Source organism: Vulpes lagopus, chromosome 14, assembly GCF_018345385.1.
Source record: "Vulpes lagopus strain Blue_001 chromosome 14, ASM1834538v1, whole genome shotgun sequence".
NCBI classification, from domain to species: Eukaryota; Metazoa; Chordata; class Mammalia; order Carnivora; family Canidae; genus Vulpes; species Vulpes lagopus.
Genome location: NC_054837.1, coordinates 18731750 through 18759198, shown reverse-complemented (window position 1 = coordinate 18759198; position 27449 = coordinate 18731750). Strand labels below are relative to the sequence as shown.

General features: G+C 43.8%; 1 protein-coding gene across 1 annotated transcript in view; it reads left to right on the top strand.

The window, feature by feature from the left end:
- Nucleotides 1–551: 551 nt before the first annotated feature.
- LOC121475689 (SV2 related protein) overlaps nt 552–27449 on the top strand; it is a 71085-nt gene continuing 44187 nt past the window's right edge. The window contains exons 1-4 of the mRNA XM_041729210.1: nt 552–933; nt 19602–19762; nt 22275–22360; nt 23423–23521. Of these exons, the coding sequence (XP_041585144.1) occupies nt 899–933; nt 19602–19762; nt 22275–22360; nt 23423–23521 (381 nt within the window). The 5' untranslated portion in view covers nt 552–898. The remainder of the gene's footprint in view (nt 934–19601; nt 19763–22274; nt 22361–23422; nt 23522–27449) is intronic.

Sequence of the window (27449 nt, the reverse complement as noted above, 5' to 3'; positions counted from 1 at the left end):
TTAAATTCCAATTTCAGTGTACATAAATGAAGTTTTATAGTTCTAGGCCCTTGGGGGGTACATCAGCAAAACTTGCAAACCTTTATGGAGCTTAAGTTCTAAAGAAGGCAGACATTCTAGCTGGAGGAAGATGGGGAAACCATAGGCAGGGGAGGATTTTGAAGGCAGGGATTTAGTTTTATTAATCTTTGATTTCCCAGCGTCAGAGCTGTAGAAATCACTCAATAATACTTGCTCACTGAAGGAATGAATGAGTGATCTTTGGCCTTCTTATACATATATATATATATATTTTTTTTTTTTTTTTTGTGGATTCACTTCCCTAGACCAGACAGCTCCGTGATGACAATGACATGTCTAACTTGCTTCACATATGCGCAGCGCCTGGCATACAGTAGGTGCTCAATAAACAACATTTTAAATGCATGCCTGCATCTTTGCATTGTTCATTCCCTTCGTTTGCTACACCAGCCTGGCTGTCGGGAATATTACGCCGATGTCAACATTAATGAATCCCCACAAATAAACATTCAGAGAGGCGTTGTCGACCGAAGAGTGCTCATTGGTACCTCGACAGCCATTTCACAGGCTGGTGCGCCCTATAGGCACCCAGGACAACGTCGCCAACAGAGAGAGCCTGTAAATTCCTCTAAGCAGAAGGGCTCTCCCCGCCCCCCGCGCGGCTCGCTCTGCCCCGGCCGCCTCCTCTCCGCCCACTCTCCCGGCGGCCGCCGCTTTGTCTCGGGGGCTGGTCCGCGGCGGCTCCCCCGAGCAGCTGCCGCCGAGGGAGGCAGCGGCGCGGGAGCTGTCCGGCCCCCCGGTGCTGAAGCCCGGCCGCCCGGCCTCCACCAACACCATGTAAGGGCCATGAAAAGGGCTCGTCCTGCGCAGCGCGGACATGGAGGAGGACTTATTCCAGCTAAGGCAGCTGCCGTGAGTATCCTGGGGGCGAGGGCGAGGCAGACAGGCTTCCCTTGACAAGACGAGACCCTGCAGGGGGGCATCCGTGCACGGCTTCTTGAATTTAAAAGGGACTGTTTGAGAGGAAAGACTTAGGCCCCGAGGACACAAGCCATTTTCCTACTCCAGCAGTCCAGCCTCTGCATCCCTGACTCAGTTCCATTTTTCAGATCCGTCAGAATCTTCAGGGGGAGCGAGAGGGGTTATGTTTCCCCCTTTCAGCTCGCAATCCTAAAGGGAAATGTCGAGGTCTGGTGTTTTAAGGAAGCGTTAGCTGCTGTTTTGAAATGTGGACTGAATTGATGAGTCCACGCGATGACATCGGTTTTTTTTTTTTTTCCCAGCCTTTCCTCCTATGCCGTGAAATTCCTAATTTTTCTGCAAGGTCTTCTGGAAGGGAACGGTACTGATGTTGCAAAGTGGTTTCTAAAAAAGCCAGAATACCTTGCCAGAGGGGAGGTTTGGGCAAAGTATTGTTGTTTATGAAGTGTGTGAATGAGAGGGCTGAAACCGCTTGCCTTCTTCTGAATGAAAGGTTTTTGTAACAGCTAGCTAGAGTGAGACTCTGTCGATGGCTATCCTTGAGAACATCAGGAATACAAAGCGAGAGGATAGGAATTTTTAAGGGATATCAGATTTGCTCTCAGAATCTTGGGAAACCCAACCAAGCAATGGAAAGGACAGAGGCCACGTAGAGGGGCTTACAGATGCCTCCTACTACAAGCCAGTGATTTGTTAAGCAGATCTCCAGACTATGAGATATGGGCACTAATGGGGATTTTTTGTTTTGATTTTTAGAAGCAGTAGCCATTTGGATGGTAAAAGTAGGCACTGTCTGGATTGTTGGAAAGGATACATCATTGTTAGTGTATGTATATTTTCCTGACTTAAAATTTTTTCTTCCTCTCTGAACCATGGAGAAATTCTCCCAAGTGACTTTTAGTGTGACAGATACAGCTCTCTGAGGCTCTGAATACTGAAGGGTATTGTTAATGTTTACTTCTCAATTGGAGTAAAATTAATTTTCATTTAAAATTTTTAATTAAATTCCACTTTTAAGTTTTTATTAATTGATCCACAAATAGCATATCTTATGTAATACAACATTATTTCACAAATGCCAAAGGATGTTCAGTTACAATATCCAGAGGTCGAAGTATGAATACATAAACATGTACATATCTGAGTGTAAATCTCTCGAGGGAAACCTACCATTTTCACTGAAAATAAATATAATGTTTAAAAAAAAAACAACCTATTATCTCAAAATAAAAAATAATGCAGAAACTGAAATATGAAATCTGGTATTTAGAATAAAAATACAGTACATATCAGAACTGCAGTTTACTGAGATAAATTTTCAAATAATGTCAGAGCATGTGAACTTTACAGATTTACTCAGAGATTCATGTATATTTAATCTATTCAGGTATAGATATGACACTATTGTGACGATTCCTCTCTGGATTAAAAAGAAGATAAAAATAATAAGAGGTTTTTATTTATTTAAATTTAAAAATTAATTTAGTTTTTTATACTAATGTAGAATATACTAATATAATCTATATATAGGGTTTAAAAGTTCAAAAAGAAGTACAAGAATAAAAAGTAATCTTTTCCTAAACTGCAGGTCAAATTTCTTGATTATTCTCTCTGATACTTTAACACATAAATACACGTAATATCGATTAGAGAGGCCAAATTGTGTTCTGGCTAAGAGTATCGGCTCTTGAGTAAGACAGACTTGAGTTCAGATCCTGGCTTTGCTACTTTTTGGTTATTTGACTTTGAGCTAGTGCCCTAACCTTTTTAAGACTGAGTTTCGGGGATCCCTGGGTGGCTCAGCGGTTTGGCGCTTGCCTTTGGCCCAGGGCACCAACCTGGAGTCCCAGGATCGAGTCCCGCATCAGGCTCCTTGCATGGAGCCTGCTTATCCCTCTGCCTGTGTCTCTGCCTCTCTCTCTCTCTCTCTCTATGTCTATCATGGATAAATAAATAAAACCTTAAAAAAAAAAAAAAAAGACTGAGTTTCCCTCACCCTAAAACGGGGCTCACAATAGTCCTTGATTCACAGAGTTACTCTAATGACCAAGTGAGATAATGTGTGCTGAATGCTTGGTAAACAAGGCATTCAACATATATATAAACTAATATTATTATTACATCTTAAAAATTGTTATAAAAATATATAGGCTCCCTATTCTGGAATCTTCAGAATTGTAATCTGCAATTTGAATGGAGTCAAAATTAGCCCTGAAATGTGTTGACTTCTATTTATAAAAAAGGAGTGAAATAAAAGGAATAGCCACGTGAATCTGAGTGGGTTACAAGTCACGACTTAGATGTTTTTTAAACCACACCCTGTGTATATTGTGCACAGATTGCAGGCAGCAGATTTCCTGAGAGAAATATGGTTTTTTTTTTTTAAAAAAATCAGAATGCCTTGTAGAGGGTTGGCAAGAGTGGACTTTGGAACAGGCTCAGTCTTATGGGAAGCCAAGTGTTAATAGATTATAAGCCACTAAGTAGTTTATAGGGTTCGAGGAGGGGGAAAAGGGATGAGAGTGCCTAAGAAAACAGTCCCTCCTTGCACTTGGAAGCTCATTCATACAGCTGTAGGATGATTCCTTTCAGGCCCCAAACAACCTCTGCTTTTCTCCTGCTGTCCATTTAGGCACATGTACAGGAGATTCCAGAGGCTAAGATTTTATATCTAGTTCTGCCTTATTGTGTGACCCTGTGCAAGTCAGACTTCTCTAGATCTCTCCTTTCTAGGATGATTTCTTGAAAGCAACTTTTGTAGACTACATTGGTTGATTGGTTGATTGACTGATTTATTTTATTCATTTGGACACCATCCTAGGTACAAGGAATTCTACAACTGAATAAGATAGGTATAATCCTTGCCTTCAAGGAAGTCACAAGTTGGAGCTGCAATGTCCAATATGGTAGTCACTAGCCATATGTGGCTATTTAAATTTCAACTTAAATTATATAATTTGTATATAAAATCATTTCTATAGTATAATATACAATATAAAATATAATTTAGAAATAAAATATGTGAAATGTGAAAAATAATTTTCTCAGTTGCACTAATCACTTTTCAAGTGCTTGATGGCTACATGTGGCTAGGGGCTACCATGTTGGACTGCACAGATCTAAGAGATTTCTGTAACTGCAGAAAATTCTATCAGACATTACTGGTCTGGTGCTGAGAAAGGTAGACATTGAACACATCACTGCACAATAATTATGAGAATTGTTTTAAGGGCTGCAAAGGACAAGCACAGGGTGCAATGAGACAAGTTCTAGATGGGGGAAGGGGAGAATCAGTGAAGGTTTCCATGAGGGAGTAACATTGCCAGTTGAGCCCCCAGAGATGTGTAGGTGTAGGTCATCCAAGGAAAGAGATGGGATGAGGAATATTATGGACAAAAGAAATAGTATAGGCAAAAGCACTGTAGTGGAAAAAAGTATTGTGTCTCAAAATCAGGTCAGTGGAGGGAACATAATAAACTAGTGGCTTGAGGGAGGCTGCACAGGATGACAAGGACCAGGCCATATAGAGCCCCATAGTATGTGACAATGAGCTTGAACTTTATCCTGTGTTTGCCCAATCCATTCTCTATCTCCCTCCCTTCTCATAAGCTTTGTTTTCAAGATTAAACTTAAGTCCACTACCTCAATGAATCTCCCACTGACTTCTGCTGGGCTTAACTGGCAGCAAGGGTCAAAATCTGGGCTCTGAGGCAGGTAGACCTGGGTTTAAAAATCTGGGTGGCCTTAGACTAGTGACTTCATCTCCCATGGGCTGGGTGTTCCTCCATAAAGTCACGATAATGGCAGTATCTACACGGCAGGGCTGTTGCGAGGATCAAGATAGTCATTATTGGGAAGTTCTTAGGACAACACCTGGCTCCAAGTAAGGGTTCGATGAAAAGTGCTGGTGTTATTTGTCTCTCTCCACTCTAGATTTGTTTCCCTTAACCTCCAACATCACCTGGAAGCCAAGGCCTCCTTTTCAGAACACTAAGAAAATGTTCCCCAAAGGGGGAGAATCCTGGCCTAGGAGAAGAGATAGGGGTTCATTATCATTTACTTCAGGCAAAAAGCAAAGAGTTATTTTAATCACCTAGGGATCCTCAAGGTCAACCCACCAAAACCTTTTAAAACCTTAAGCTCAAAGATGTTCACATCTCATCATTTCAATCACATGCCAGCCTCACCTCTAGGGGATATGTGTTTTAGTGACTTAAGGGGAAATATCTGAGAGCCAAAGAAAGAAGGTCCCCTTGCAAAGAAGCCATTGCTTGGGTGACCTTAGGTTATAGGGAGTATCGTCTCACAGTCTGCTGGCCCAGAGAATAGCTTTATAGCCCCAATCAAACACTTCTCTGGCTGTCCAAAAGAATTATGTAGATCTGTATGTGAATCACTGTGTGATCTTTGGCAATGTATTCACTTTCCTGAGACCTAAGGGGTCCCTGGGTCACCTTTGAAGGCATTTTCAGCTTTAGGATTCTAAGCTCTTTAGATGAGTGTGCCTGGTATCATCCTGGCTTATGGAAATTATTGTTATAGTTATTAATTATCTTTTACTCTGTAGTACATGGTTTCTCGATTTTGACTCTATTCACATTTTGGACTAGATAATACTTTGTGGTGGGGAGACTGTGCTATGCACTATAGGATGTTTAGCAGCATCCCTAGCCTCTACCCACTAGATGCCACAGCCTGTCACTCAAAGCTGTGACAATCAAAAATATCTCTGACGTTGCTAATGTCCCCTAGGAGAAGAAATTGTGCCCCATTGAGAGCCACGACACTAAAGTATTTTAGTGTAGTCAATAAATTATTCAGTCTCTCCATTTCCAGAGCATCGTTGGATCTCTCTTTCTACTTCATTTCTCTGACCTTAGTCATGTCAGGACCCTAGTTAATCTTCTACCAGCAAGTTGTGCACCTTCCTCCATCCTCAGTATACCTTTAGTAAAAGACTGTAAGATCTATGAGGACAAGAGCTGAGTCTGACACAGAGAAGGTCCTCGTGGCATGCGTTGTTGAATGAATTAATAAATTAAAAAGACAAACTACCTGGAGAGTTGTAGCACAGACTTCTGTCCCCCACCCTCCTTCCACTGCAACCATAGCACAGAAAAATCAAGTGCAAGGGCTCTCTACTCAAGCACACCTGGATTCAAATCCTGCCTTTCCTGCCAAATGGGAAGGTAATTTTTTCTTCTCCAGGCCTCAGTTTCAAGTGCTTAGTGAAGCTATCAGCACATGATAAGGTCTTAATAAATGTTAACTATTATTTATTTGTGATTGTTACCTTTTGTCCAGAATATAAGCTAATGGTCCATTATCCAGGGAGCACAATCAATGCTATTCAGATTGATGGGGGTGGCAGGAAAGTATAAACAAATAAAATCCACAGAAAACTAAAATTTCCTTTAATTACAGACTTCTAGACATTCAGGAATGGAAAGGACCTTAAAATCCATTGTATCCAAACACTCCCTCATACCTTGTCTCCCCAATCCAGGGCAGGAGGGAATCAAGTGGTGGCTTTCAAACATCTATGGCCACCATCCATAGCTTATTAAAATTCAGATCTCTGGGCTTTACTGTGCAGAGATGCACAAGCATCAGGTCAGGACAGTGATCTAGGAATTGGCATTTTAATCTGTTCCCTAGGGGTGTTCTTGGCCTCAGAGGAGCATCAGCTAATTAGTTGAGATCATGGGCTGTGAAACTACTCAGGCCAGTGACACTAGTACACTATATACTATCCAGGGAACCTGGGCCAATTGGTGTAATGTCTCTGAGCTTCTATTTACTTATCTATAAATTGGGGGTATGAATAACACTTCCTTCCCAGGGCTGTTGAATTTATATCATCATATAAGATAGTAAGTATATATAGCATTTAGGCGTGACAGAGTGGTACATATTAAATATCATCATCCCTGGTCCACACAGGTGGATACCCATCTCTCCTAGACCATTTGTCACAAAGGTGAGCCCACTACCTCCGAAAGCAGCTTTTTTCATCTCTGGACTTCTCTACCTAAGGCAGCTCCCCAGACAGTGTTGAAATCTGCTTCCCTCTTCTCTATACCCTGATGTTCAAGCTCTGGTCTTGGGGTCCAAGTTAACAAACATCATCTTTCACATGCCCAAACTTCAAATATTTGAAGACAGAGGTCCAGCCCCTGCAAAGACTTCCCAAGTCACTCAGATCAATGTGTGATTTGGTGCTCAGGTCTTGTCTCAAAGGAAACAAAAAGCAAATCCTATTTTAAAGGATCTTGGCAATTTCTGCTGCTTCAGATCCACAGCATCTAATCCCATTTGCCAATAGGTCTTAGATTCCAAAGAAGCCCCAGTGTGACAACGCAGCTAAGCATTTGGACAAAACTGAGGGGTGCTGGTCATCAGCGTTGCCAACGAGTCCCCCAAACAAGTGAGCACTTGTTATGCCTTGCAGACAGGTCTCCCAGGAAAGATGTCTTCCTCTACTGATTGGTGGGTGGTGGGGAGGGCAAATGACAAAAGCTTCAGCTCCATCCTTCTGCTATAGTCCCCCTACCACCCCACCATCACCTCTCACACAGCTGACCACACAGCCTCCTCCCTGGTCTCTCTGCCTCCTTTCTTGCTGTCCTTCTGTGTCAACCATGCCTTAGATTTTCTATATTCTAGTGTTTTGACATCTTGCTGACCCTGGAGGGACTGTCCCTCCACGAGTTAACTCCTGCCTCACCTGTTCCTTCCTGTGGAAACCAGGATAAGGGCTCTTGTCCACCTTTTCCCCTCCACTCCCTCTGTCTTTTTACTGGCTCAGGGGCTTCCCCATATGGCACCTGAGGTGTGGTGGGCTACTCCTCTTATGATGTGGGAGTATAACAAGGTGTATTTTTTCTTGGCAGTCGTCTCTTAACCTGTTGGCCTTGCTATACCTAAATAATAATAAAATCTATATTTTAAAACACTCTCCACAATCTGTTCCTCCTCTTGTGGAAACCTGTACCAGATGAGTGTACTCATTTCTCAAAACTCAACTCTGATCATCTTCTACCCTCTCCTGCCCACTTGAAAACTTTCAGTGATGTCCTCTTGGCCTCAGGATAACATGGAAAATCCTCACAGTGGTATCCAGAGCCCTGCATGATCTGGACCGTCTCTCTGACCTCCACACTTGGATCCCACCTCTGGGCCTTTGCACCATCCATCTTCCTTGCTCTTCCCAACACTCCCCTCCCCAATCTGTGCACCACTCTCCTTGCCCTCTTGATCTCAGCCTCCTTAGGGAGGTCTACTCTGACTCCTCCTTCCTCCAGTAGTTCTTTTTCTTGGCACCCATTCAGTTTCCTTCCCAAGATCCATTCGTGTGCAAATGTATTACAGTTTCTTTGTTTACCATCTCCCCAACTAGAGCACGCACCCCATGAGGGCAGGGGCTTCATCTATTATTCTGTTCCTTTGGTATCTATCCCAGCACTCAGAGAACAGTCAGCACTCAGCAAACACGAAACACTGAACGATTGTGCCAGGGTTTGTGCCACGCTCTGTTTATATTGACTCCTTTCATCTCCATGGCAACCCTGTGAGGTGGGAATTACCATCTCCATCCCATCAGGGAGGAGACAAAGACTCAGAGAGGTAAAGTAACCTACCCAGAGTCGCACAGCAACTGTCATAGACAAGGGATCCAAACCTAGATCAGTCTGTTTGCCACAGTTGGGCTCTCTACTCCCCTGGGGCAGACCAACTCTCTCCATGACAGGACACTAACTGCCGCCCTGTGAAAATCACAGTTAGCTCTAAGCTTCCTTTTTGGTCTGGTAGATTCGTCAACTCAGAGGATACAAGTCCAGAAGCTCAGATGAAAAAAGAAGTATCTTATCTAATATACCCTAACCAAGTCTCAGACCCTAATTTAAGCTACTGGAGCAAATTACATGATGGTGCAAACAAGACCTTTAAGCTGACAGCCATCTCCTCGAGCTCTTCTCTTCTTTAAATAGCAAAATTATGTGAAATAAATGTTCTCTGCTATTTTGGTAAATTACATGCTGTATATACACAACAAATGCCAAGAAATTGTGAGCCAACCTGTTTCAAAGCCCTCACACACTTAACGTATGTCACTGCGATTTTATCTTTCATATCACATTTTTCCACCCCCCAGCTTGGGATATCTTGGCTCCGATGGTTGATAAATACTTTTAGGAACCTGACTGATTCAAGATGTAGCCTGGCTTTCTGAGTATCATTTAGTGTCAAAGGTCTCTCTGTATGTCTGTCTTAAAACAAGTTTTCCTAAATAAAGGTGCCCTGGCTTCTAGTGGTGTGCCAGAGAAGGAGTTTGAACAGATCCTGGTTTACAACTGCAGGGAGGTAAGCCACTTTCTCAGAGTCACATTTCACAAAGTCAGTGTACTCCAAGCTCAGGCAGAAAGGTGACTTGAATGGAGCGGGTTGAGGGAAGCTAGCATTCATTTTTTCCTGATTTTCCCATTAACCTTCTCGGTGGTCCTGCAAGCCCATTGTCATTCCCATTCCACAGATGAAAGCATCTGCAACAGGCTTACCAGATGCCACATGATCAATAAGAGTTCTGTAAATAGTTGCTATTATTATTTATATGTATTATTAAAGTAATAGATGTGCAGGTTAAAAATTGTCAATATTACAGAAAGGTCCAAGAAAAAAAAAATGCCCTTCCCATGCAAAAAGTCCCCCTTCCACGCAGTTCTTCCCCCAGAAGCAACCAGTCTTTGATTTATTAGGGATCCTTCTAGAATACCTAGAACTGTGGAAATATAAATGCAGCAGGACTTCTCAGACTTGAACACGCACACAAATTATCTGGGGACCTGGTTAAAATGCAGATGCTGACTCAGTAGGTCTGGGTTAGGGCCTGGGACTCTGAATTTCCAACAAGCTTGTAGGGGATACTGGGGCCCCTGGTTCAAGATCACATTTAAATCTTAGTAACAAAGGACCTAGATTACAAGGCCATATTCTAGTGTATTTAATAATAAACCCCAGGACACCCGGGTGGCTCAGTTGGTTAAATGTCTGACTATTGATTTCAGGTAAGTTCATGATCTCAGGGTCATGAGATCGAGCCCTGAGCTGGGCTCTGAGCTGGGTGTGGAGCCTGCTAAGGTTCTCTTTCTCCCTCTCCTTTGGCCTCTCCTCCCACCCTACTTGCACTCTCTCTCTCTCTAAAAAATAAAATAATAAGCCCCAGTCTTTTCCTGTTGGCTCTTACAGATTAACTTGTGTGTGTGTGTGTTTATTGTGATAAAATATACATAAAATAAAAATTGCCATTTCGACAATTGTAAGCATACCATTAGCAGCCTTAAGTACATTCACATTATTGTACAACCACCACCACCATCCATCTCCAGAACTTTTCATCTTCTCCAGCCGAAAATCTGTCCCCATTAAACACTAACTCCTAGGGCACCTGGTGGCTCAAAGCTCAAAGGTTGAGTTCAGGTCGTGATCCCGGGGTTCTGGGATCAAGTCCTGCATCAGGCTCTCCATGGGGAGCCTGCTTCTCCCTCTGCCTATGTCTCTGCGTCTGTCTCTGTGTCTCTCATGAATAAATAAATAAAATCTAAAAAAATGATAAAATAAAAAGATAAACTGACTCCCTTTCTCCTGAGCCCCTGGCAACTGCTATTCTATTTTCTGTTCCTGTGAATTTGACTATTTTAGGCTTCCTCATATAGGTGAACTCTTTCATGTCAGACTTATTTCATTTAGCAGGGTATCTTCAAAGTTCATCCACATTGCGGCATGTGTGAGAATTTCCTCTTTTTTCAAGGCTGCTTCATATTTCATTGTATATACACACCACACTTTGTTTATCCATTCATCCATTGGTGGACACCTGGACTGTTGTGATATTGTGATACTGATCAACAACTTTTTAAAACATTTTCCTAAGTGGATGTGCCATAATCTGTGTAATTATTCCCCTCATGATGATTGTTTCTGGTTTTGCTGCAAAAGCTTGCCAGCACCAGAAGAGACTATAGCAGAGTGGCTGAGAGTGGGGACTCTGAAATCAGATGGCTTTGCCAAAGTCCAGCTTAGACACCTACTATCTGACCTTAGGTAAGCTCCTAGCCCCTCTGTGCTTGACTATCCTCATCTGTAAAATGGGGTTAACGACACCCCATTAGCAAACACTAATCTGCGAGATTACGTACGGTAATCAATGCAGAGCACAAACCTGGCACCTGGCATGGTAAGCTAACAATCCTTATCAGCAGTTGTTCGTACAGTAAATCATCACCTGCTCGTGTCTGTCCCTGCATTGAATCGCCAGCAGCACGATTCTGAGTGGGAGCACAGAGTGCTTAAAATTTTGAAAGCTGTCACAGATTACCTTCCTCCAAGTTGCAGTGGTCACTATTTGCCACAAAAAGAGGTGTGGAGCTCTGGACAGTCCTTGAGAAGAGAGTGTGATACAAGCAGGATTCAGGGAAGATTATCAGGCCACAAAGTCATTTCCTTCCGTGATATTACCCTCAGAGTCAAGGGTGATCCATCGACCTTCCCTTTATCCCTGAAAATGAGGTGATAATGCATGGAAATGTCCATTACCTTCACTCATCTGATACTTCTTTATATTTCCATCTCCTACAAGTATCTTGGGGGCTGTTTATGCTTCTGATTGGGAGGTTACTTCTTGGGGGACAAGGAGTCCCACCTGTTTGCAATTCCTTCCCATTTAATACCACCCCTTACTCAGGGGGCTGCAGAGTTGAAACGTCACACACACACCCAGCTAGCCTTCCATGGTGTTTGTTATTTGTAGCATTTCTTACAATGTGCAAGATAGCTATGTAGTGATACACACACACGTACACATCTTTTTATTTATTTTTTTAAGATTTTATTTATTTATTTGACAGAGAGAGAGCGCACAAGCAGGGGGAGCAGCAGGCAAAGGGAGAGGGAGAAGCAGGCTCCCTGCTCAACAGAGAGCCCGACACAGGGCTTGATCCCAGGACCCTGGGATCATGACCTGAGCTGAAGGCAGACACTTAACCCACTAAGCCACCCAGGCACGCCCCTACGCACCTTTTTAAATGCCTGCTCCCCTCCCCAGCAGACTATGAGCTCCACAGGAAGGAGCCTAAGTCTGTAGGAAATCCCTTGGAAATCCCAACAAGTACCTTTGGACGTGCTACAAGGCAGGTGCTCAATAAATATTTGTTGAATAAATGAACAAATGGATTCCAGTAACATCTGTGGCAGTATTAAGGGTTGAGGATCTTTTTTTTTTAATTTTTATTTATTTATGATAGTCACACACACACACACACACACACACACACACACACACACAGAGGCAGAGGGAGAAGCAGGCTCCATGCACCGGGAGCCCGACGTGGGATTCGATCCCTGGTCTCCAGGATCGTGCCCTGGGCCAAAGGCAGGCGCTAAAGCGCTGCGCCACCTAGGGATCCCCGAGGATCTTTTTTTGGATGGTGAAACACACATAACAAAATTTATCATTGTAATCATTCATAGGTGTATAGTTCTGTGGCATTAAATATGTTCACCCTGTTGCTCAACCAGCACCACCATCCATCTCCAGGACTGTTTCATCTTCTCAAACAGAAACTCTAAACCCATTAAACACTAACCCCCCATTGCTCCTCCCCCAGCCACTGAGCATTGCTACTCTGCTTTGTCTCTATGATACTGACTACTCCAAGTATCTCAAAAGTGGAATCATATAATATTTGTTGTTTTGTGACAGGCATATTTCACTTAGCATGACATTTTCAAGGCTTATCCACGTTGTAGCATGCATTGACATTTCTTCCTGTATAGGACTGAATAGTATTCCATTTTGTGAATGGACCACATTTTCATTATCCATCCATTCATCAACTGATAAACACTTGCGTTGCTCCCACCTTTGGGGCTATCATGAATAACGCTGCAGTGAACATGGGCATACATTCACAATAGTGCATAACCATTACCTCTATCTGGTTCCAGAGAATTTTCATCACCCCAGAAGGAAACCCTGTACCATTAGAGAGTCATTCCACATTTCCCCTCCTCCCCAGTCCCTGGCAAACACTAATCTGCTTCCTGTCTCTGTGCATTTGCCTATTCTGGATAACTTCACCTCAATGGAATCCTGCAACATGTGACCTTTTGTGTCTGGCTTCTTTCACTCAGCATAATACTTCACCCATCCGTGTTATAGCAGGTGTCAGTGGTTTGAGGACTTTTATACAGTGGTGTGCTACAGACTATTCATATTAGTTCTAAGAGCAGATTGATAGTGTTCAGAAATTTGGGGACCCTGTTATTTAAACACTGACAGGTTGAAATTGGTCACATATTGTCATGCTATACACCCTTATGGTTTGGGGGTTTTAGTTGAAATTCAGTTTATAGGCACACCACTGGCTTGGGAACACTCCCACAATCTCAATCAGCATGCCCCCTAAAGCTACTCCCAATAATACATACTCAGAATAAAACTGCTCTTGCTGGCAAGTACTGCTTAAGTGAAGGCCCAGACCCCACCTTCTATCCAGATTTCTGGGCCTAAGACAGTCTGTCTCCTGGCCTTTGCTCTTAGGTGACATCTGCCTCCCAGCTCCAAGGGAGACTCCAGCTCCAGATGGCAGGGACATTTGCCTGAGCCCTTGTATCACAGGGGTTCTGGGCCTCTCAGATAAGGCAGACGAGCAGCAGGCACCCACCTCAGCTAACAGAATAGAGGCTCCATTCCTCAGCCTGACTGTTTCATGATTGGCATGGGGCAGGCATACAGCAGAATCATTCATCTGGCTCCAATGCACTAAATCAGTCCCCAGATCAGCAACAACAGCACCACCTGGGAACGTGTCAGAAATGCAAGATCTCAGTTCCTAGCTAAGACCTACTAAATCGGACCCTCTGGGAGTGGGGCCCAGCCTTTAGTGTTGTGACCAGCCTTGTTGGGGTTCTAAGGCTCCATCCAGATCAAAACCCTTGCACCAGTGTGATGACCTGCAGAGTTGTCAGCCAGTGTAGAATGAAGCTGTGCCTTTTGATTCCTGCTCCAAAACACACCATTTCCCACTGTCTGGCAAGTCTTTCCCACATAGGCCAGTTCAGTTCAGGCCTCACATTCATTCCCCAGATACATGTGAATTCTGGGGAGAGAAACTGATGCCTAGTGATTAGGACCTCAGGCTCAAATACAAAAGCCAACCAGGTTGGTCCTCAACTCCCTCAAGCTGTGTGACCTTGGATGAATGCCTTTACCTCCCTGAGCATATTTCCTCATGTGTAAAATGGAGACAACAGTAGTACCTAATTCATAGGTTAATTGTCAGGGTAATGGGAGAAAATGTGAAAGGCTTATAGCATAGCTCTTAGCATATAACAAGCACTCAATAAAAATAGCTATACGGTTTGAGAACTATTTTCTAAGAAGTTTGAGGGAGGGGAATTCAATGTTTGTACAGTGCTTTAAATTTGTCTGCATAATAACTCTGGAGGGGCTTATTTGTAGCAAATACCATTGGTTCCTGTTGCAGATCCCCTTTACCAGACTGGTGCATCTCCCAGGTGCCCCAGGATTGTCTGCTTACAGCTCACAGCTGCAGTCTGCTCTAGAAGATTGCCCTGGTTTGAGAGGAGCTGCCTCACCTGGAGACACCTGGGAGGTTATGCCCTTCACCACTGGGGTGACGTGCCAATAACCTATGTGAGCCCAGCGCCCCCAGGATTCTGGGTGGGACGATCTAAATGGCATAATTCACATTCCAGAGCTCCCCATCGGATCAGATTCCAGCAGAAACCACATCCCTGTTCAGCTTGTCCCCCTGCCTTGTCCTGCCACCCTCACTTCACAATGCAAGTACTTCCTTAACAAATAATTGCACAAGAATCCCCAACTCATTGTTTGCAGAAATAGAATTTATCATAAAATTCATTTGAAATCTCAAGAGAAAAAAAATGAAATCTCAAGAGACCCAGAATAGCCAATGCAATAAAATCAAAATAAGAACAAAATTGGAGGCCTCATACTTCCTGATTTCAATCCTGACTACAAAACTACAGTGGTACTGGCCTAAGGAAAGACATATAGACCATGGAATAGAATAGAGAGCTCAGATATAAACCCTCAGATATACAGCCAAGTGATTTTTTTTTAAGATTTTATTTATTTATTCATGAGAGACAGAGAGAGAGAGAGAGAGAGAGAGAGAGAGACACAGGCAGAGGGAGAAGCAGGCTTCACGCAGGGAACCCAACATGGGACTCGATTCTGGGTCCCCAGAATCACACCCTGGGCCGAAGGCAGTGCCAAACCGCTGGGCCACCGGGGCTGCCCCAGCCAAGTGATTTTTGACAAGTGTGCCAAGACCATTCAATGGGAGTTGAAGGACAGTCTTTTCAACAAATAATGCTGGGAAAACTGAATTTCCACATGCAAAATAATGAAGCTGGACCCTCGCCTTACACCATACACAAAAATCAACTCAAATGGATCAAAGACTTAATCCTACAAAAATCTCTTAGAAGAAAATATAACGAAAAAGAACTCATGGCATTGGATTTGGCAAGACTATATCACAATTAAAAACTTGTATGCAGGGAATCCCTGGGTGGCTTAGCAGTTTAGTGCCCACCTTTGGTCCAGGGCGTGATCCTGGAGACCCGGGATGGAGTCCCACATCAGGCTCCCCGCAGGGAGCCTGCTTCTTCCTCTGCCTGTGTCTCTGTCTCTCTCTCTCTCTCAATCTGTGTCTCTCATGAATAAATAAATAAAATCTTAAAAAAATAATAAAATAAAAGCTTGTATGCATCAAAGGACATAGTCAACAGGGTGAAAAGGCAGCCTGTGGAATGGGAGAAAATATTTGCAAATTACATCTTGGATAAGGGATTGATATCCAGAATATACCAACAACAAAAACCCCAAACAATCTGATTGAAAAATGGATAAAAGACTTGAACAAACATTTATTTCAAAGAAGATATACAAATGGCCAATAAACACATTAAAAGATGCTTAGTTTTAGGGAAATTCACATCAAAACCACAATGAGATACTATTTCACACCCATTAGAATGGCCTTTACTCAAAAAATGAAACACAGTATTATTGGCAGGATATAGAAACATTGGAACTGTTCCCTTCATTGATCATGGGAATGTAAACTGGTATAGATGCCCTGGAAAACAATATGCAGGCTCCTCAAAAAATTAAACATAGAATTATCATATGATCCAGCAATTCCACTTCTGTGTATAGAACCAAAAGAATTGAAAGCAGGGACTCAAACAGATATTTGCACACCCGTGTTCATAAGCAGCATTATTCACAATAGCCAAGAGGCAGAAATAACCCAGGTGTCCACTGATGTATGAATGGATTAAAAATTGTGGTATATCCATACAATGGAATAGTATTTAGCCTCAAAAAGGAAGGACATTCTGACACGTGCTGCAACATGAATGAGTCTTGAGGCTGTTATTCAAAGTGAAATGAGCCAGTCACAAAAGCACAAATACTGTATGATTCTACTTACATGAGGTAACTAGAGTAGTCGAACTGAGAGACAGAAGTGGTTAGTGGGGGTTGGAGGGAGAGGGGAATGGGGAGTCAGTGTTTCACAGGTAGAGTTTCAGATTGGGAAGATAAAGAATTCTGGATTTGGATGACGGTGATGGTTGTGCAACCGTGTGAACATGCTTAAAAGCCACAGAATTGACACTTACAAATGGTTGAAATGGCAAATTTTATTTTATGTATATTTTACCACCATTGGGAAAAAAAAAGAATCCCACTATACAGCTCTGCTTCTAAGGAATCCAATTTATTTTTTTTAAGATTTTATTTATTTATTCATAGAGACGCAGAGAGAGAGAGGCAGAGACAGAAGCAGGCACCACGCAGAGAGCCCGATGTGGGACTCGATCCAGGGTCTCCAGGATCATGCCCTGGACTGCATGCGGCGCTAAACTGCTGCCGCCACCGGGGCTGCCCAGGAATCCAATTTATTACACAATTATCCCATTTAGAGAGGAGGTAAAGTGAGGCTCAGAGTGACTATAGATATATCTTAGCCAGTGGGGGTGACAATAGTCACCACCACTCAGGTTTCTGTGAGGATTAGATCAAATAATGATGTATGTAAAGATTTCTGATCAAAGAAGAGCATTACCCATCAGGATGTGAAAGAAGGAAAGCAGAAAGGAGTCATGGTAGCTTCGACTGAATTATGGTTGAATATTGGCAATTTTACATGGTTCAACCTAATAGAAGTGTTTGGTCCTTAAGCTGGATGGCAGATTCTATATAATTATAAATGCTTTAAATATCTCAAAATAAAATGTTTTTATGGAATAAAAATTAGAGTGGGTAGAGAGAAATAGAAGGGTTTGGAGCTATAGCATCCTGTCTTTGGCTGGGAATATAAGGTTTCTGATCTGACAGGCATCAGGCTTTGTGTCTCTTTAGCTGTGTGGCTGTGGGTGAGTCACGTGACTTCTAGGACCTCCGTTTTCTTTTCTAGAAAGAGGTGATCACCCCCCAACCTCAGCAGTTGTGCAGATCGAATGCCGGTAAACAACAGGTAGCACGGGGCACAGAACATAAGCTCGATGCTGCTGGACTGTGGTGGTGGTGCTAAGACAGGATGGAGAGTTAGCTCCAGGCTTTTCTGTCAGACCAGAATGGCCTGCAAACCCCGTGCTCTGTGCTCAGCCCTACAGTTCTAGTCCAAGGCGAGCTTGACCACTCAAGCTTTCTGGGCCCAGCCTTGTCAGCGAATGGGGGTTCAGGTATTTGCAAAATTACTGTGATTTCATCTGGTTTTTTTTCTTTTCTCCAACTTCACAAGCAGGACACGTTCCCCATGCTTCTGCAATTTGAAGCTTTACCCTTTCTATGTCAGAGTACCAGTTATTGCTTGGTGAAACACATGGAATAATGCAAGTTAATAAATAAATTAATAATAATTATAGCAGTATATTTTACTTGCCTATTTCTCCTGTTTTACCTTGTTAAAACATTGCCCAAATTTACCCTCTAGCCATTCATGTCTGTGATATCCCAGAGTTCTTTTTTCAAAGCCTTGATGGGAACAGGCATTACTCACTCAATATCACTCTTGTGACAAGAGGGACACCTCTATCCTATCTCTGCTATGACCCCAAAACCCACCACGGGGCTGGCAGACAGGAGTTTTGTATTTGGGAACGGAGGAGTTGGAAGGACACAGGTAATTTTGCTGCTGAACCCCAGATGACGTGATTGCTGCTCAGAAAAATCAAGGCTTTTCCAGAGTAACAAGAGCATAATTTGAGGGAATGTATTGCAAAGTGGAGTCCATGGGTCTCAAACTCAAAGGCCTACAGGGCCAGACAAAGTGGGTAAGTGCCATGTACGAGGAACACAGAACACATGAGGATAAGTGGCAAAGGACCCTCAGGGCTGGAGGTAATTGGGAGAGGAGGAAATTGCCATCAAGTTTGGTGTGTCCTGTCTACAGGGAGCACACTACCCAGATCTAGCCACACAGCTCCCTTATGGGAACATGGGCCCCAGATGACCAAATACTCTACTCTTTTTTCAAAAGGTAATCCCTCAGGCAACCTGGGTGGCTCAGTGGTTTAGTGCCACCTTCAGCCCAGGGCCTGATCCTGGAGACCCAGGATCGAGTCCCACGTTGGGCTCCCTGCATAGAGCCTGCTTCTCCCTGTGCCTATGTCTCTGCCCATCTCTCTTTCTCTGTGCCTCTCATGAATAAATAAATAAAATCTTAAAAAAAAGTAATCCCTCCACCCAATGTAGGGCTCAAACCTACAGCTGAGATCAAGAGTCACATGCTCTCTCTACCAACTGAGCCAGCCAGGTGCCCCAGATACTCTATGTTTTGAAGAGACATGAGATACCTGGCTTTTTACACTAATTCTCCCAATTTAAAAGCTTGGTCATCCACTTTTTTTTTTTTTTTTTTTTTTTTTTTTTTTTTTTTTTTTATGACAGTCACAGAGAGAGAGAGAGAGAGGCAGAGACACAGGCAGAGGGAGAAGCAGGCTCCATGCACCGGGAGCCCGACGTGGGATTCGATCCCGGGTCTCCAGGATCACGCCCTGGGCCAAAGGCAGGCGCCAAACCGCTGCGCCACCCAGGGATCCCCGGTCATCCACTTTAAGTTAAAAAGTAGTCTGGGCAGGCTTTTGTGGGCATAATGTAACCCCTAGGTGACCAAGTTGTTACGTCTGTTAGATACAGAGGGACAAATCTAAATTCTGAAACACATGTGATTCCAAACAGTATTTACATCTAGAACACAGATAACCTCTTTCACATAGCTTAACCTGTAAGTAGGGTCCCCCTGGAGTCGTGCAGTGCCCAACCTGTACGAATGTATGTGGCAGCCCTGATATGTAACTCTTGAAGCTGTCATATCCCCATCAGTCCAACTCAATAGAAATGCCAACCCCTCCCCCCACATCTATTCAATTCTCTGGACCACAAGAAAAAGCCTTTCACCTGTCTTGGGCACAAGGGCTGTGCAGCAAGGCCATCGAAGGGAAGTTCTAGCTATCATGACCAGATTTGCTCTGTCCTCTAGGGTGGTGAAATTCCGTCGCACGGGCGAGAGTGCAAGGTCAGAGGATGACACGGCTTCGGGAGAGCATGAGGTCCAGATTGAAGGGGTCCGCGCGGGCCTAGAGGCTGTCGAGCTGGACGATGGGGCAGCTGTGCCCAAGGAGTTTGCCAATCCCACTGACGGTGAGAGGGCTCTGCAGTTGGGACATCAGCCTGGACCACAGTCAGGGGCCCTGAGGTGCCAGTGTTACCTCCCCAGATCGTGCTCTCAGAGGCATCTAGTGAAGGGGCAGGTAGGAGGGCCTGGAGGGCCCAGAGGTGACACTGGAAGTGTGGGCTGGGCCTACATGGCTTCCTCCAGCAGATAAGGTTACATCACAATCCCTGCCAGTCAGCTTCATTGCATAACACCCAGCTGAGGACAGCAGCAACAATGATGGTGTTGGTGGTGATGGTGATGATGGTGGTGGTGATGGTGATGATGATTATGAAGGTGAGGAGGAGGAGGATAGTGATGACGACCATGGTGGTGGTGGTGGTGGTAATGATAGTGTAATGATGATGGTGGTGATGATGATGGTGTTGGTGATGAGGGTGATGACCATAGTGACAGGATCAGCTGACACTGCCTGAGGATTTACTCTGGGCCAGGCACTCTGCTAAGCACTTTACACATATTACCCATTTAATCTTCACACCAGTTCCAACTGGAACTATTATACTCATCTTCCCCATTTTGTAGAAGAGAAAACTGAAGCACAGAAAGACTAAGTATCTTGCCCAGGGTCACACAGCTAAAAATTAGCAAAGTTGGATCTACAGCCAGGCAATGTGGCCTCAAAGCCCATATTCCAACCCATGACCTTGTGCTCCTCTGAGTAGAACTGGTCAAACAAGACACCTGAGGTGGTACCATGGGACCTCGTCTCCCCTCACACATGATGCTGATGGTTGAAAGCATTCCATGCATTCCTGCAAGGCCCCAGATTCCCAGCATGAGAGAGGGTTAATGTCTTAAACCCAAAGCCTAGTTGGGTTGGGAGATCTAAGGAGGCAATGACCAGGAGGGGGCAGGTAGTGGTTGGGAGCAGTGTCCACTCCCAGCTGATCTGGGCTCAGCTCCCAGAGCTACAGTGTGGCAGCTGTGTGACACTGGGCAAGTCCATGTCCTCTTCTGCAAAATGGATCTGGGACTGGGTCTGAACTAATAGTTGAGCAGGACTAAGTGGGGTAGTGTACATCAATGTCTTTCTGCAGTGCCTGGCCCACAGTGAGCAATCAGACACACACCATTACTCTACGTATTATTATTCTTATTATTGAGGACTCTGTAGGACTCACTCTGCTTTCTCTGTATTTTTTGCTGGAGGAAACCAGCCCCTGCTGATGTGATAAACACCGGCTCACACTTCTGGAGAAAATCATGATTGATGTAAGAGATCCATGATTGAAATTCTAAAAAGATGACATCTCCCAGTGGGGAGCTGATGAGATCCTCAGAGGCAGCCCACAGAAGGGCCACCCAGCACGCTCCCTTTAGTATTTTTATTTTTTTAATTAACTTTTTTGGAAACCATTTTAGGATTACAGAAAAGCTGCAAACATAGTTCTGAGAGCTCCCACATACCCTTCATGCAGCTTCCCCCGACGCTAACATCTTACCCGGTCATGGTGCATTTGCTAAAACTAAGAAACCAACACTGTGTCATCCTATTTACTTACTAAACCCCAGACTTTATTCAGACTTCACCAGTTTTTGCAGCAGTGCTGTTGCAGGACATAGACCAGCCTAGTAGATTATGTTTAGTCATTATATTTTTCGAAAATACTTACTAGCATATCAATTACCTCCTACTTTTTCTGAGCGCACAAATAACATATTTGTTTGGAAAAGTTAGAAAGTGAATGCTATCCTCAAAGATGATTCTGTTAACGGTTTTTGAACCTTTGTCTTTCTTCCCCTGCATGGCGCACACGTACGTTTCTATCACAAAGGCCCCTCTTAATGATGCATACCTCTCCCCAGCTAAATTTTTGACTTCACAATATAATGTGGACGGCTCCATCGGAGTGCAGCGGCACTTTGCTTTTAAAAAGTCTTTCTTGCTTTCCCAACTATGGAAGCGATGCATTGTTGAAGACAGCTAAAATCTCATAGGATTTCTCTCTTGCTCTCTCCAAAGACAACAGAAATGAAACCACAATTCAAGTTAGGTATGCGTATGCATTCCATGCATTGACACGTACATGCATCCATATGCATACACGTACACACAGGCATGTACATCTCCGAGAAGAAAAGCGTAGTAAAATATGCAGCCCATTTTGCTTTGTTTTAAAAAATTAATTAGCAATATGTTGTGTGCATCTTTCTATATCTGCACATTCTTTTTAACAGGCAGGTCATATTTTATAATGTGGATACATAAAAATTTATATATAATTATGATATGTATAGTAATTTATCTAACCAACCCTTGTTGAGAGACATGCTGGGTTTTCCAGTTTTCCCTTTTACGAACAGTGTTGCAGTGGACTTTGTAGCTGGAATGTTTTTCTAGGATAACATTGCTAGGAGTGGTGCGCTGCCTTTACTAAGTTTGACTGAAACGCCTTCCCCCACCCCGCACTCCCACATGAGGATAATTGCAGGATGCACTCATTCCTTCCGCCCGTCTCCCTTTCTCCTTTCCAGATACTTTCATGGTGGAAGATGCGGTGGAAGCCATTGGGTTTGGAAAATTTCAGTGGAAGCTGTCTGTTCTCACAGGCTTGGCTTGGGCAAGTATTTCTGGGAGCGGTGACCTTACATTCAGTCTCCAGGAAACCTTCATGCTATTCAGCTGGGTTCCAGGGCAGGGGCTGTGAGGAAGGACATAATTCTCTCCACATGGAGCCTTTGCCTGAATCACCAAAAGTTTATGTTGAGTGATGCTGGTGATCATGAAGATCTGGCCTTAGCCGGAGTTTGGGTGTGGTTGGTCATTGCCCTCAAGGTAGATGGGAAGTTTCTAGCTAATTAAGTGGTTCTCAACCCTTTGGGGGCTCAGGGCTGCCATAAGATTATGATGTCTTCTGTGGAGCTCACCCTAGATAAACATGCACAAACGAAAATGTGCCTTCTGCTTTAAGAGGTTCATGACCCCTTGTTATAAATCTAACCTACCTCCAGCAAAGAACACATCTAGACCTTTAATGCAACTGAAACTGATTTTTGGTGAATGTTGCAAGATGGTGAGCTAACCTATTTTTTCAAATGGATCTCCAAATTCCCCGCATCACTGTCCCCCCCCCCCAATTTAAAAAGCCATCTTTTATCTATCGCATTTCCACGGCCAAGGAGGTCTGCTTCTGGACTCTCGTTTCTGTCTACTCTCAAGAAGGTACCATGATGTGTAATTACCAGGGTTTTCTAGTATGTGTTAATATATTAAAAGCTCGTACTTGTTAAATATACTGACAGTTCTACATGAACAATGACCTATGCACCAAAGATAAACTAGTCTGTAATTGAGCTAAAGAGAAAAGATCATTGTCTCTCTACCTCCAGTAAAAAGTTTTTCTCAGGTTTTGGAAATATAATGCTTCCCCACTTCATTTGAGGAGCACCCCTATTTTTTTAAACACAGAAACACACAGAATGTTAGATGCCTCTTCGTCAGTTCCTGCATGGTACCTACCGTCTGAGCTACCGGACCTCCGGGTGTGTTTTGATGTGTGGTAGGGCGCACAGCAGCCAGTGGAGGAGGAGGGCTCTGCATGCTCAGGGGTCACGGACTGGGGTGCAGCCACCCCCAGCCCTGGGCGCATCCTGGCCTCACGATGTTCCCTTCCTCCCTGCAGATGGCCGATGCCATGGAGATGATGATTCTGAGCATCCTTGCTCCACAGCTGCACTGCGAGTGGCGACTCCCCAGCTGGCAGGTTGCATTGCTGACCTCGGTAGGCAGCCCCGCAGCTCTCTTCTATCGCATTCAGGACACCCCTAGGGCATTGTGTGGGGGTGTCTCCCTCTCTTGCTGCTGCCCAGGGCTCAGCAGCAAAGAATTAAGCCCTGGTTAGAAACAACGTGACCCCAGCTTCCTTTACCCCGCCGTGTACCTCACATATCCCGGCAGGTTTGCAGCCAGCACTGCCGCACCCAGGGGGCCAATGACTTGGAGTCCCAGACATTCTACTCAATTACCGGGTAGTTGGAACCCACCTGGACGTAAACCTCATAAGCCTCACTTGACAGCAAAAAGGAGATACCAATTCCTCTTTCACAAGGGTGATCTGGGGATTGAAACAACACAGTGCCTGACACATAGTAGATGTTCAATAAATGGTAGGGAGCACAGCTCCCTGAATTAACACTTGAAGGAGAGTGAGGGAGAATCCGGAGTATTTCTTAGGGGAGTTCAGCAGCAACCCTCTAAAAGGGAGGGGAATGGCCAGGCTGGATAAGAGAGTAATAATGATGGTACAAAAGCTAATATTTGAGTTCTCACTGTGCAAAGGGCTTTACAGAGATTACATGCAATCTATGCTTAATATATATTGTGCTCTTTAATTCTCACAACCCTAGGAGGTAGATACTATTATTAGCTGAGGAAAATGAGGCACAGGAAGGTTAAATCACTCACGAAAGGTCACACAGCCTAGCTACCGGCAGGTACAGTAATTGCTAAGCAGGAGAACCTCCCAGAATGCTGTAACTGTTCTGGAATGGCTTGAGCACCTTCAGCAACCAGGCCTGGTCTGATATTAGAAGTAAACTTGTGCAGCCCCATGGGAGGAGTTGTAGAGACACATACACGAGCCTTTAGTGGTTTAGTCACTTAGATGTGTGACCTTGAATGAGGCGCTTTACAGCTCTTCTACATCTCTTCCAGAATGGGGGTGATAATGCCTGTTTCCCTGCAAATGAGCAGCAAAATACACATAGTGCCTAGTGTATGGTAGGGGTTGAGTAACTGATACTTCTCTCTCGGATTTCTGATTCTCACTGATACCCCCTGAAGCATACCCAAGAGGGCCGTGTTTTTGCACTGAGGAGCCTTTCTCAGCTGTAACCATCACCATTTACTGAGCCCTTACTGTGTCCCAAACACTGTGCTGCGGGTTTGGCATACATTATCTTTTTAACCTTCTTAACCTTGTGAAAGAGGTGCTCTTCTCACTCCCATTTCCACAGATATGGAAACTAAGGCTCAGAGAGGTGTGATGACTTCCCAAGCTCACACAGCCTGTAAGAGGCAGAGCTGAAATCCAGGTCTGTAAGACTCAGAGTCTCAACTCCCAACCCTGGACATAGCCCTGGACTACTTCCTTATGGTAGAAAATTTGGACTCATGGGCTTGGCGAAGTTGTGAAGTTTCAAAGTTTCATGGCCAAGTTTCTGCGGAAAATTTAGAGCGCCGCAGGAGTTGCTTTACTTGCATAACATACATAAAGAGGATAATGGGGACTACATTATTGTCATAAGAAATACGGTGCAAGTTACCGTAATTAGTGTGGTATAGACCAGTGCTCTGCAGGGCCTAGATCTCTCCTTCGGGAGAGGAAATGTGGCAGAATTGTGTTGTTTGTGGGGAATGCTTAATTCTTCCTTGGTGCAAGGATATCCCTTAGCACATAATTAAGGCAACGCTTCATCCCTACACAGCAATCTTCAAACATTTTTTTTTTTTTAGATTTTATTTATTTATTCATGAGAGACACAGAGAGAATGGCAGAGACACAGGCAGAGGGAGAAGCAGACTCCCAGTGGGGAGCCGGATGTGGGACTCCATCCCAGGACCCTGGGATCATGACCTGAGCCAAAGGCTCAGGCTCAACTACTGAGCCACCCAGGAATCCCAATTTTCAAACATTTTTGCTGTAGGTTATCTAGAAAAGAATTTTCTAAAAACTATGCAGACCCCACGACCCTCAAAGGGTTTTAAGTTGACATTAAATATCTTTATTTTATTTTCTTTAACTTTTTTGACATTAAATTTTTTAAAGTTTTATTTATTTAAGTAATCTTTACACCTAAGTTGGGGCTCAAACTCACGACCCTTAAAATAAAGAGTTGCATGCTCCTCCGACTGAGCCAGCCAGGCACCCCAACATTAACTGTTTTTAAATTGTAGGTTGCAGATTCTATGACTTCTGGTGTATTGAAATATTTAAAAAATTAAGTAAAATTTCATATCCACTTTTTGAAATATGTCCAATGGAATTGAAATACATGTCTGATACCCATTTCCTCTGTTTTAAAATAACATGAATAAGGTCATCAGAAATACTTGGAAATTTTGCATTATTTTGTGTTCTTCTGGGACTGTTATTTTCATTCCATGTCTTCATTTTTTTTTTTTTTTAAGATTTTATTTATTCGGGCATCCTGGGTGGCTCAGCGGTTTAGTACCGCCTTCAGCCCAGGGCGTGATCCTGGAGACCTAGGATGGAGTCCCACATGGAGCTCCCTGCATGGAGCCTGCTTCTCCCTCTGCCTGTGTCTCTGCCTCTCTCTGTGTCTCTCATGAATAAATAAATAAAAATAAAATCTTTTTTTTAAAAGATATTATTTATTTATTCATGGGAGACACAGAGAGGGGCAGAGACACAGGCAGAGGAAAAGCAGGTTCCCTGTGGGGAGCCTAATGTGGGACTCAATTCCAGGACCCTGGCATCAGGCCCTGAGCCAAAGGCAGACGCTCAACCACTGAGCTACCCAGGTGTCCCCATTTCTCCATGTTTTCTCCTAGCAATGTTTTACTCTGCTCGAAAGCATGTCATTTGTCACCTGTCAGAATTTCCCAGGCCAAAATATATAAATTTTAAATTATTGTTTTTAATTTTCTGAGCTCATAAGGCTCTTAAGTGTTGACATTTTTCTCCTGCACTGAGTTATCATGATAGTTTTTAGTTATGTGCAATAGACCAAAACAAGAAAAAATGAATTTTGATAAATAGCTGTTGAACACAAGTGAATTTTTATCAGGAACATACCTCTTAATGAGTGGTATGGAGTGTCTCTCAATTACATCATGTATTCTTGGATGATTACTTTCTACTAAAGTAAGATGGGGTTTAGCAGCAATTCCCTTCCTATTTTTCATTTTTACCTTATTTACGTATCAAAACTGAGGGGGGACTGAATGAGTTTGTAACATATATGCTAAAGAGCATACAGCAACTGCTTATGAAAGATTATTTTCAGTGATCTGATTTACTGATGGCTTCATTAGGTTCTCTTTCAATTTGGTTAAAAATAATAAAAAGGAATTGGAAGCTAGATGAGTCGCAAAAGGATTTGTATCTTGTCATTGGTGTCCTTTTTGAGGTGTTCTGAAAGGTTTAGCCTCGAAGCATTGCCCTGTGAGATGCACTGCAGAGATGGAGGGTGGGGTAATGAGAAGTGGGAGGGGGTGGTTGAAAAAGGTGGGGCAGGAAACAGACAAGAGCCATAGCTTGTTCTCAGGAAAGAGTCTGTATGGAAGTTGAGGACCTGGAAATTAATTCTTTTAAAATTAGCCACGTCTGCTTGGAGCACCTGGCTCTGTGTAGCCTCCATTTGCAGCCCACTGCCCAAGGACATGCCTGTGGTTTTGGGGCAGTGCCTTCACCTCTTTGAGCCTCAGTTGCCTTATTTGCAAAATGGGGATGATAATGGCACCCACCTCGAAGGGCCACCATGAACTTTGGGTAAGATGTGAGTACAAAGCATTCAGTGTGCTGTCCCATACTCGGAGAGGACAAGGATAGGCACAGGTATGAAGGCTCCAGTCAGCCTTCCTGGGTTTAAGATCTGGCTCTACCCTCTGTTCCTGGGATATGGAGCAGGTTTTTTAGCTCTCTGAGCCTCAGGCTTCCCAGCTATAAAATGGGTATAATAATTTAA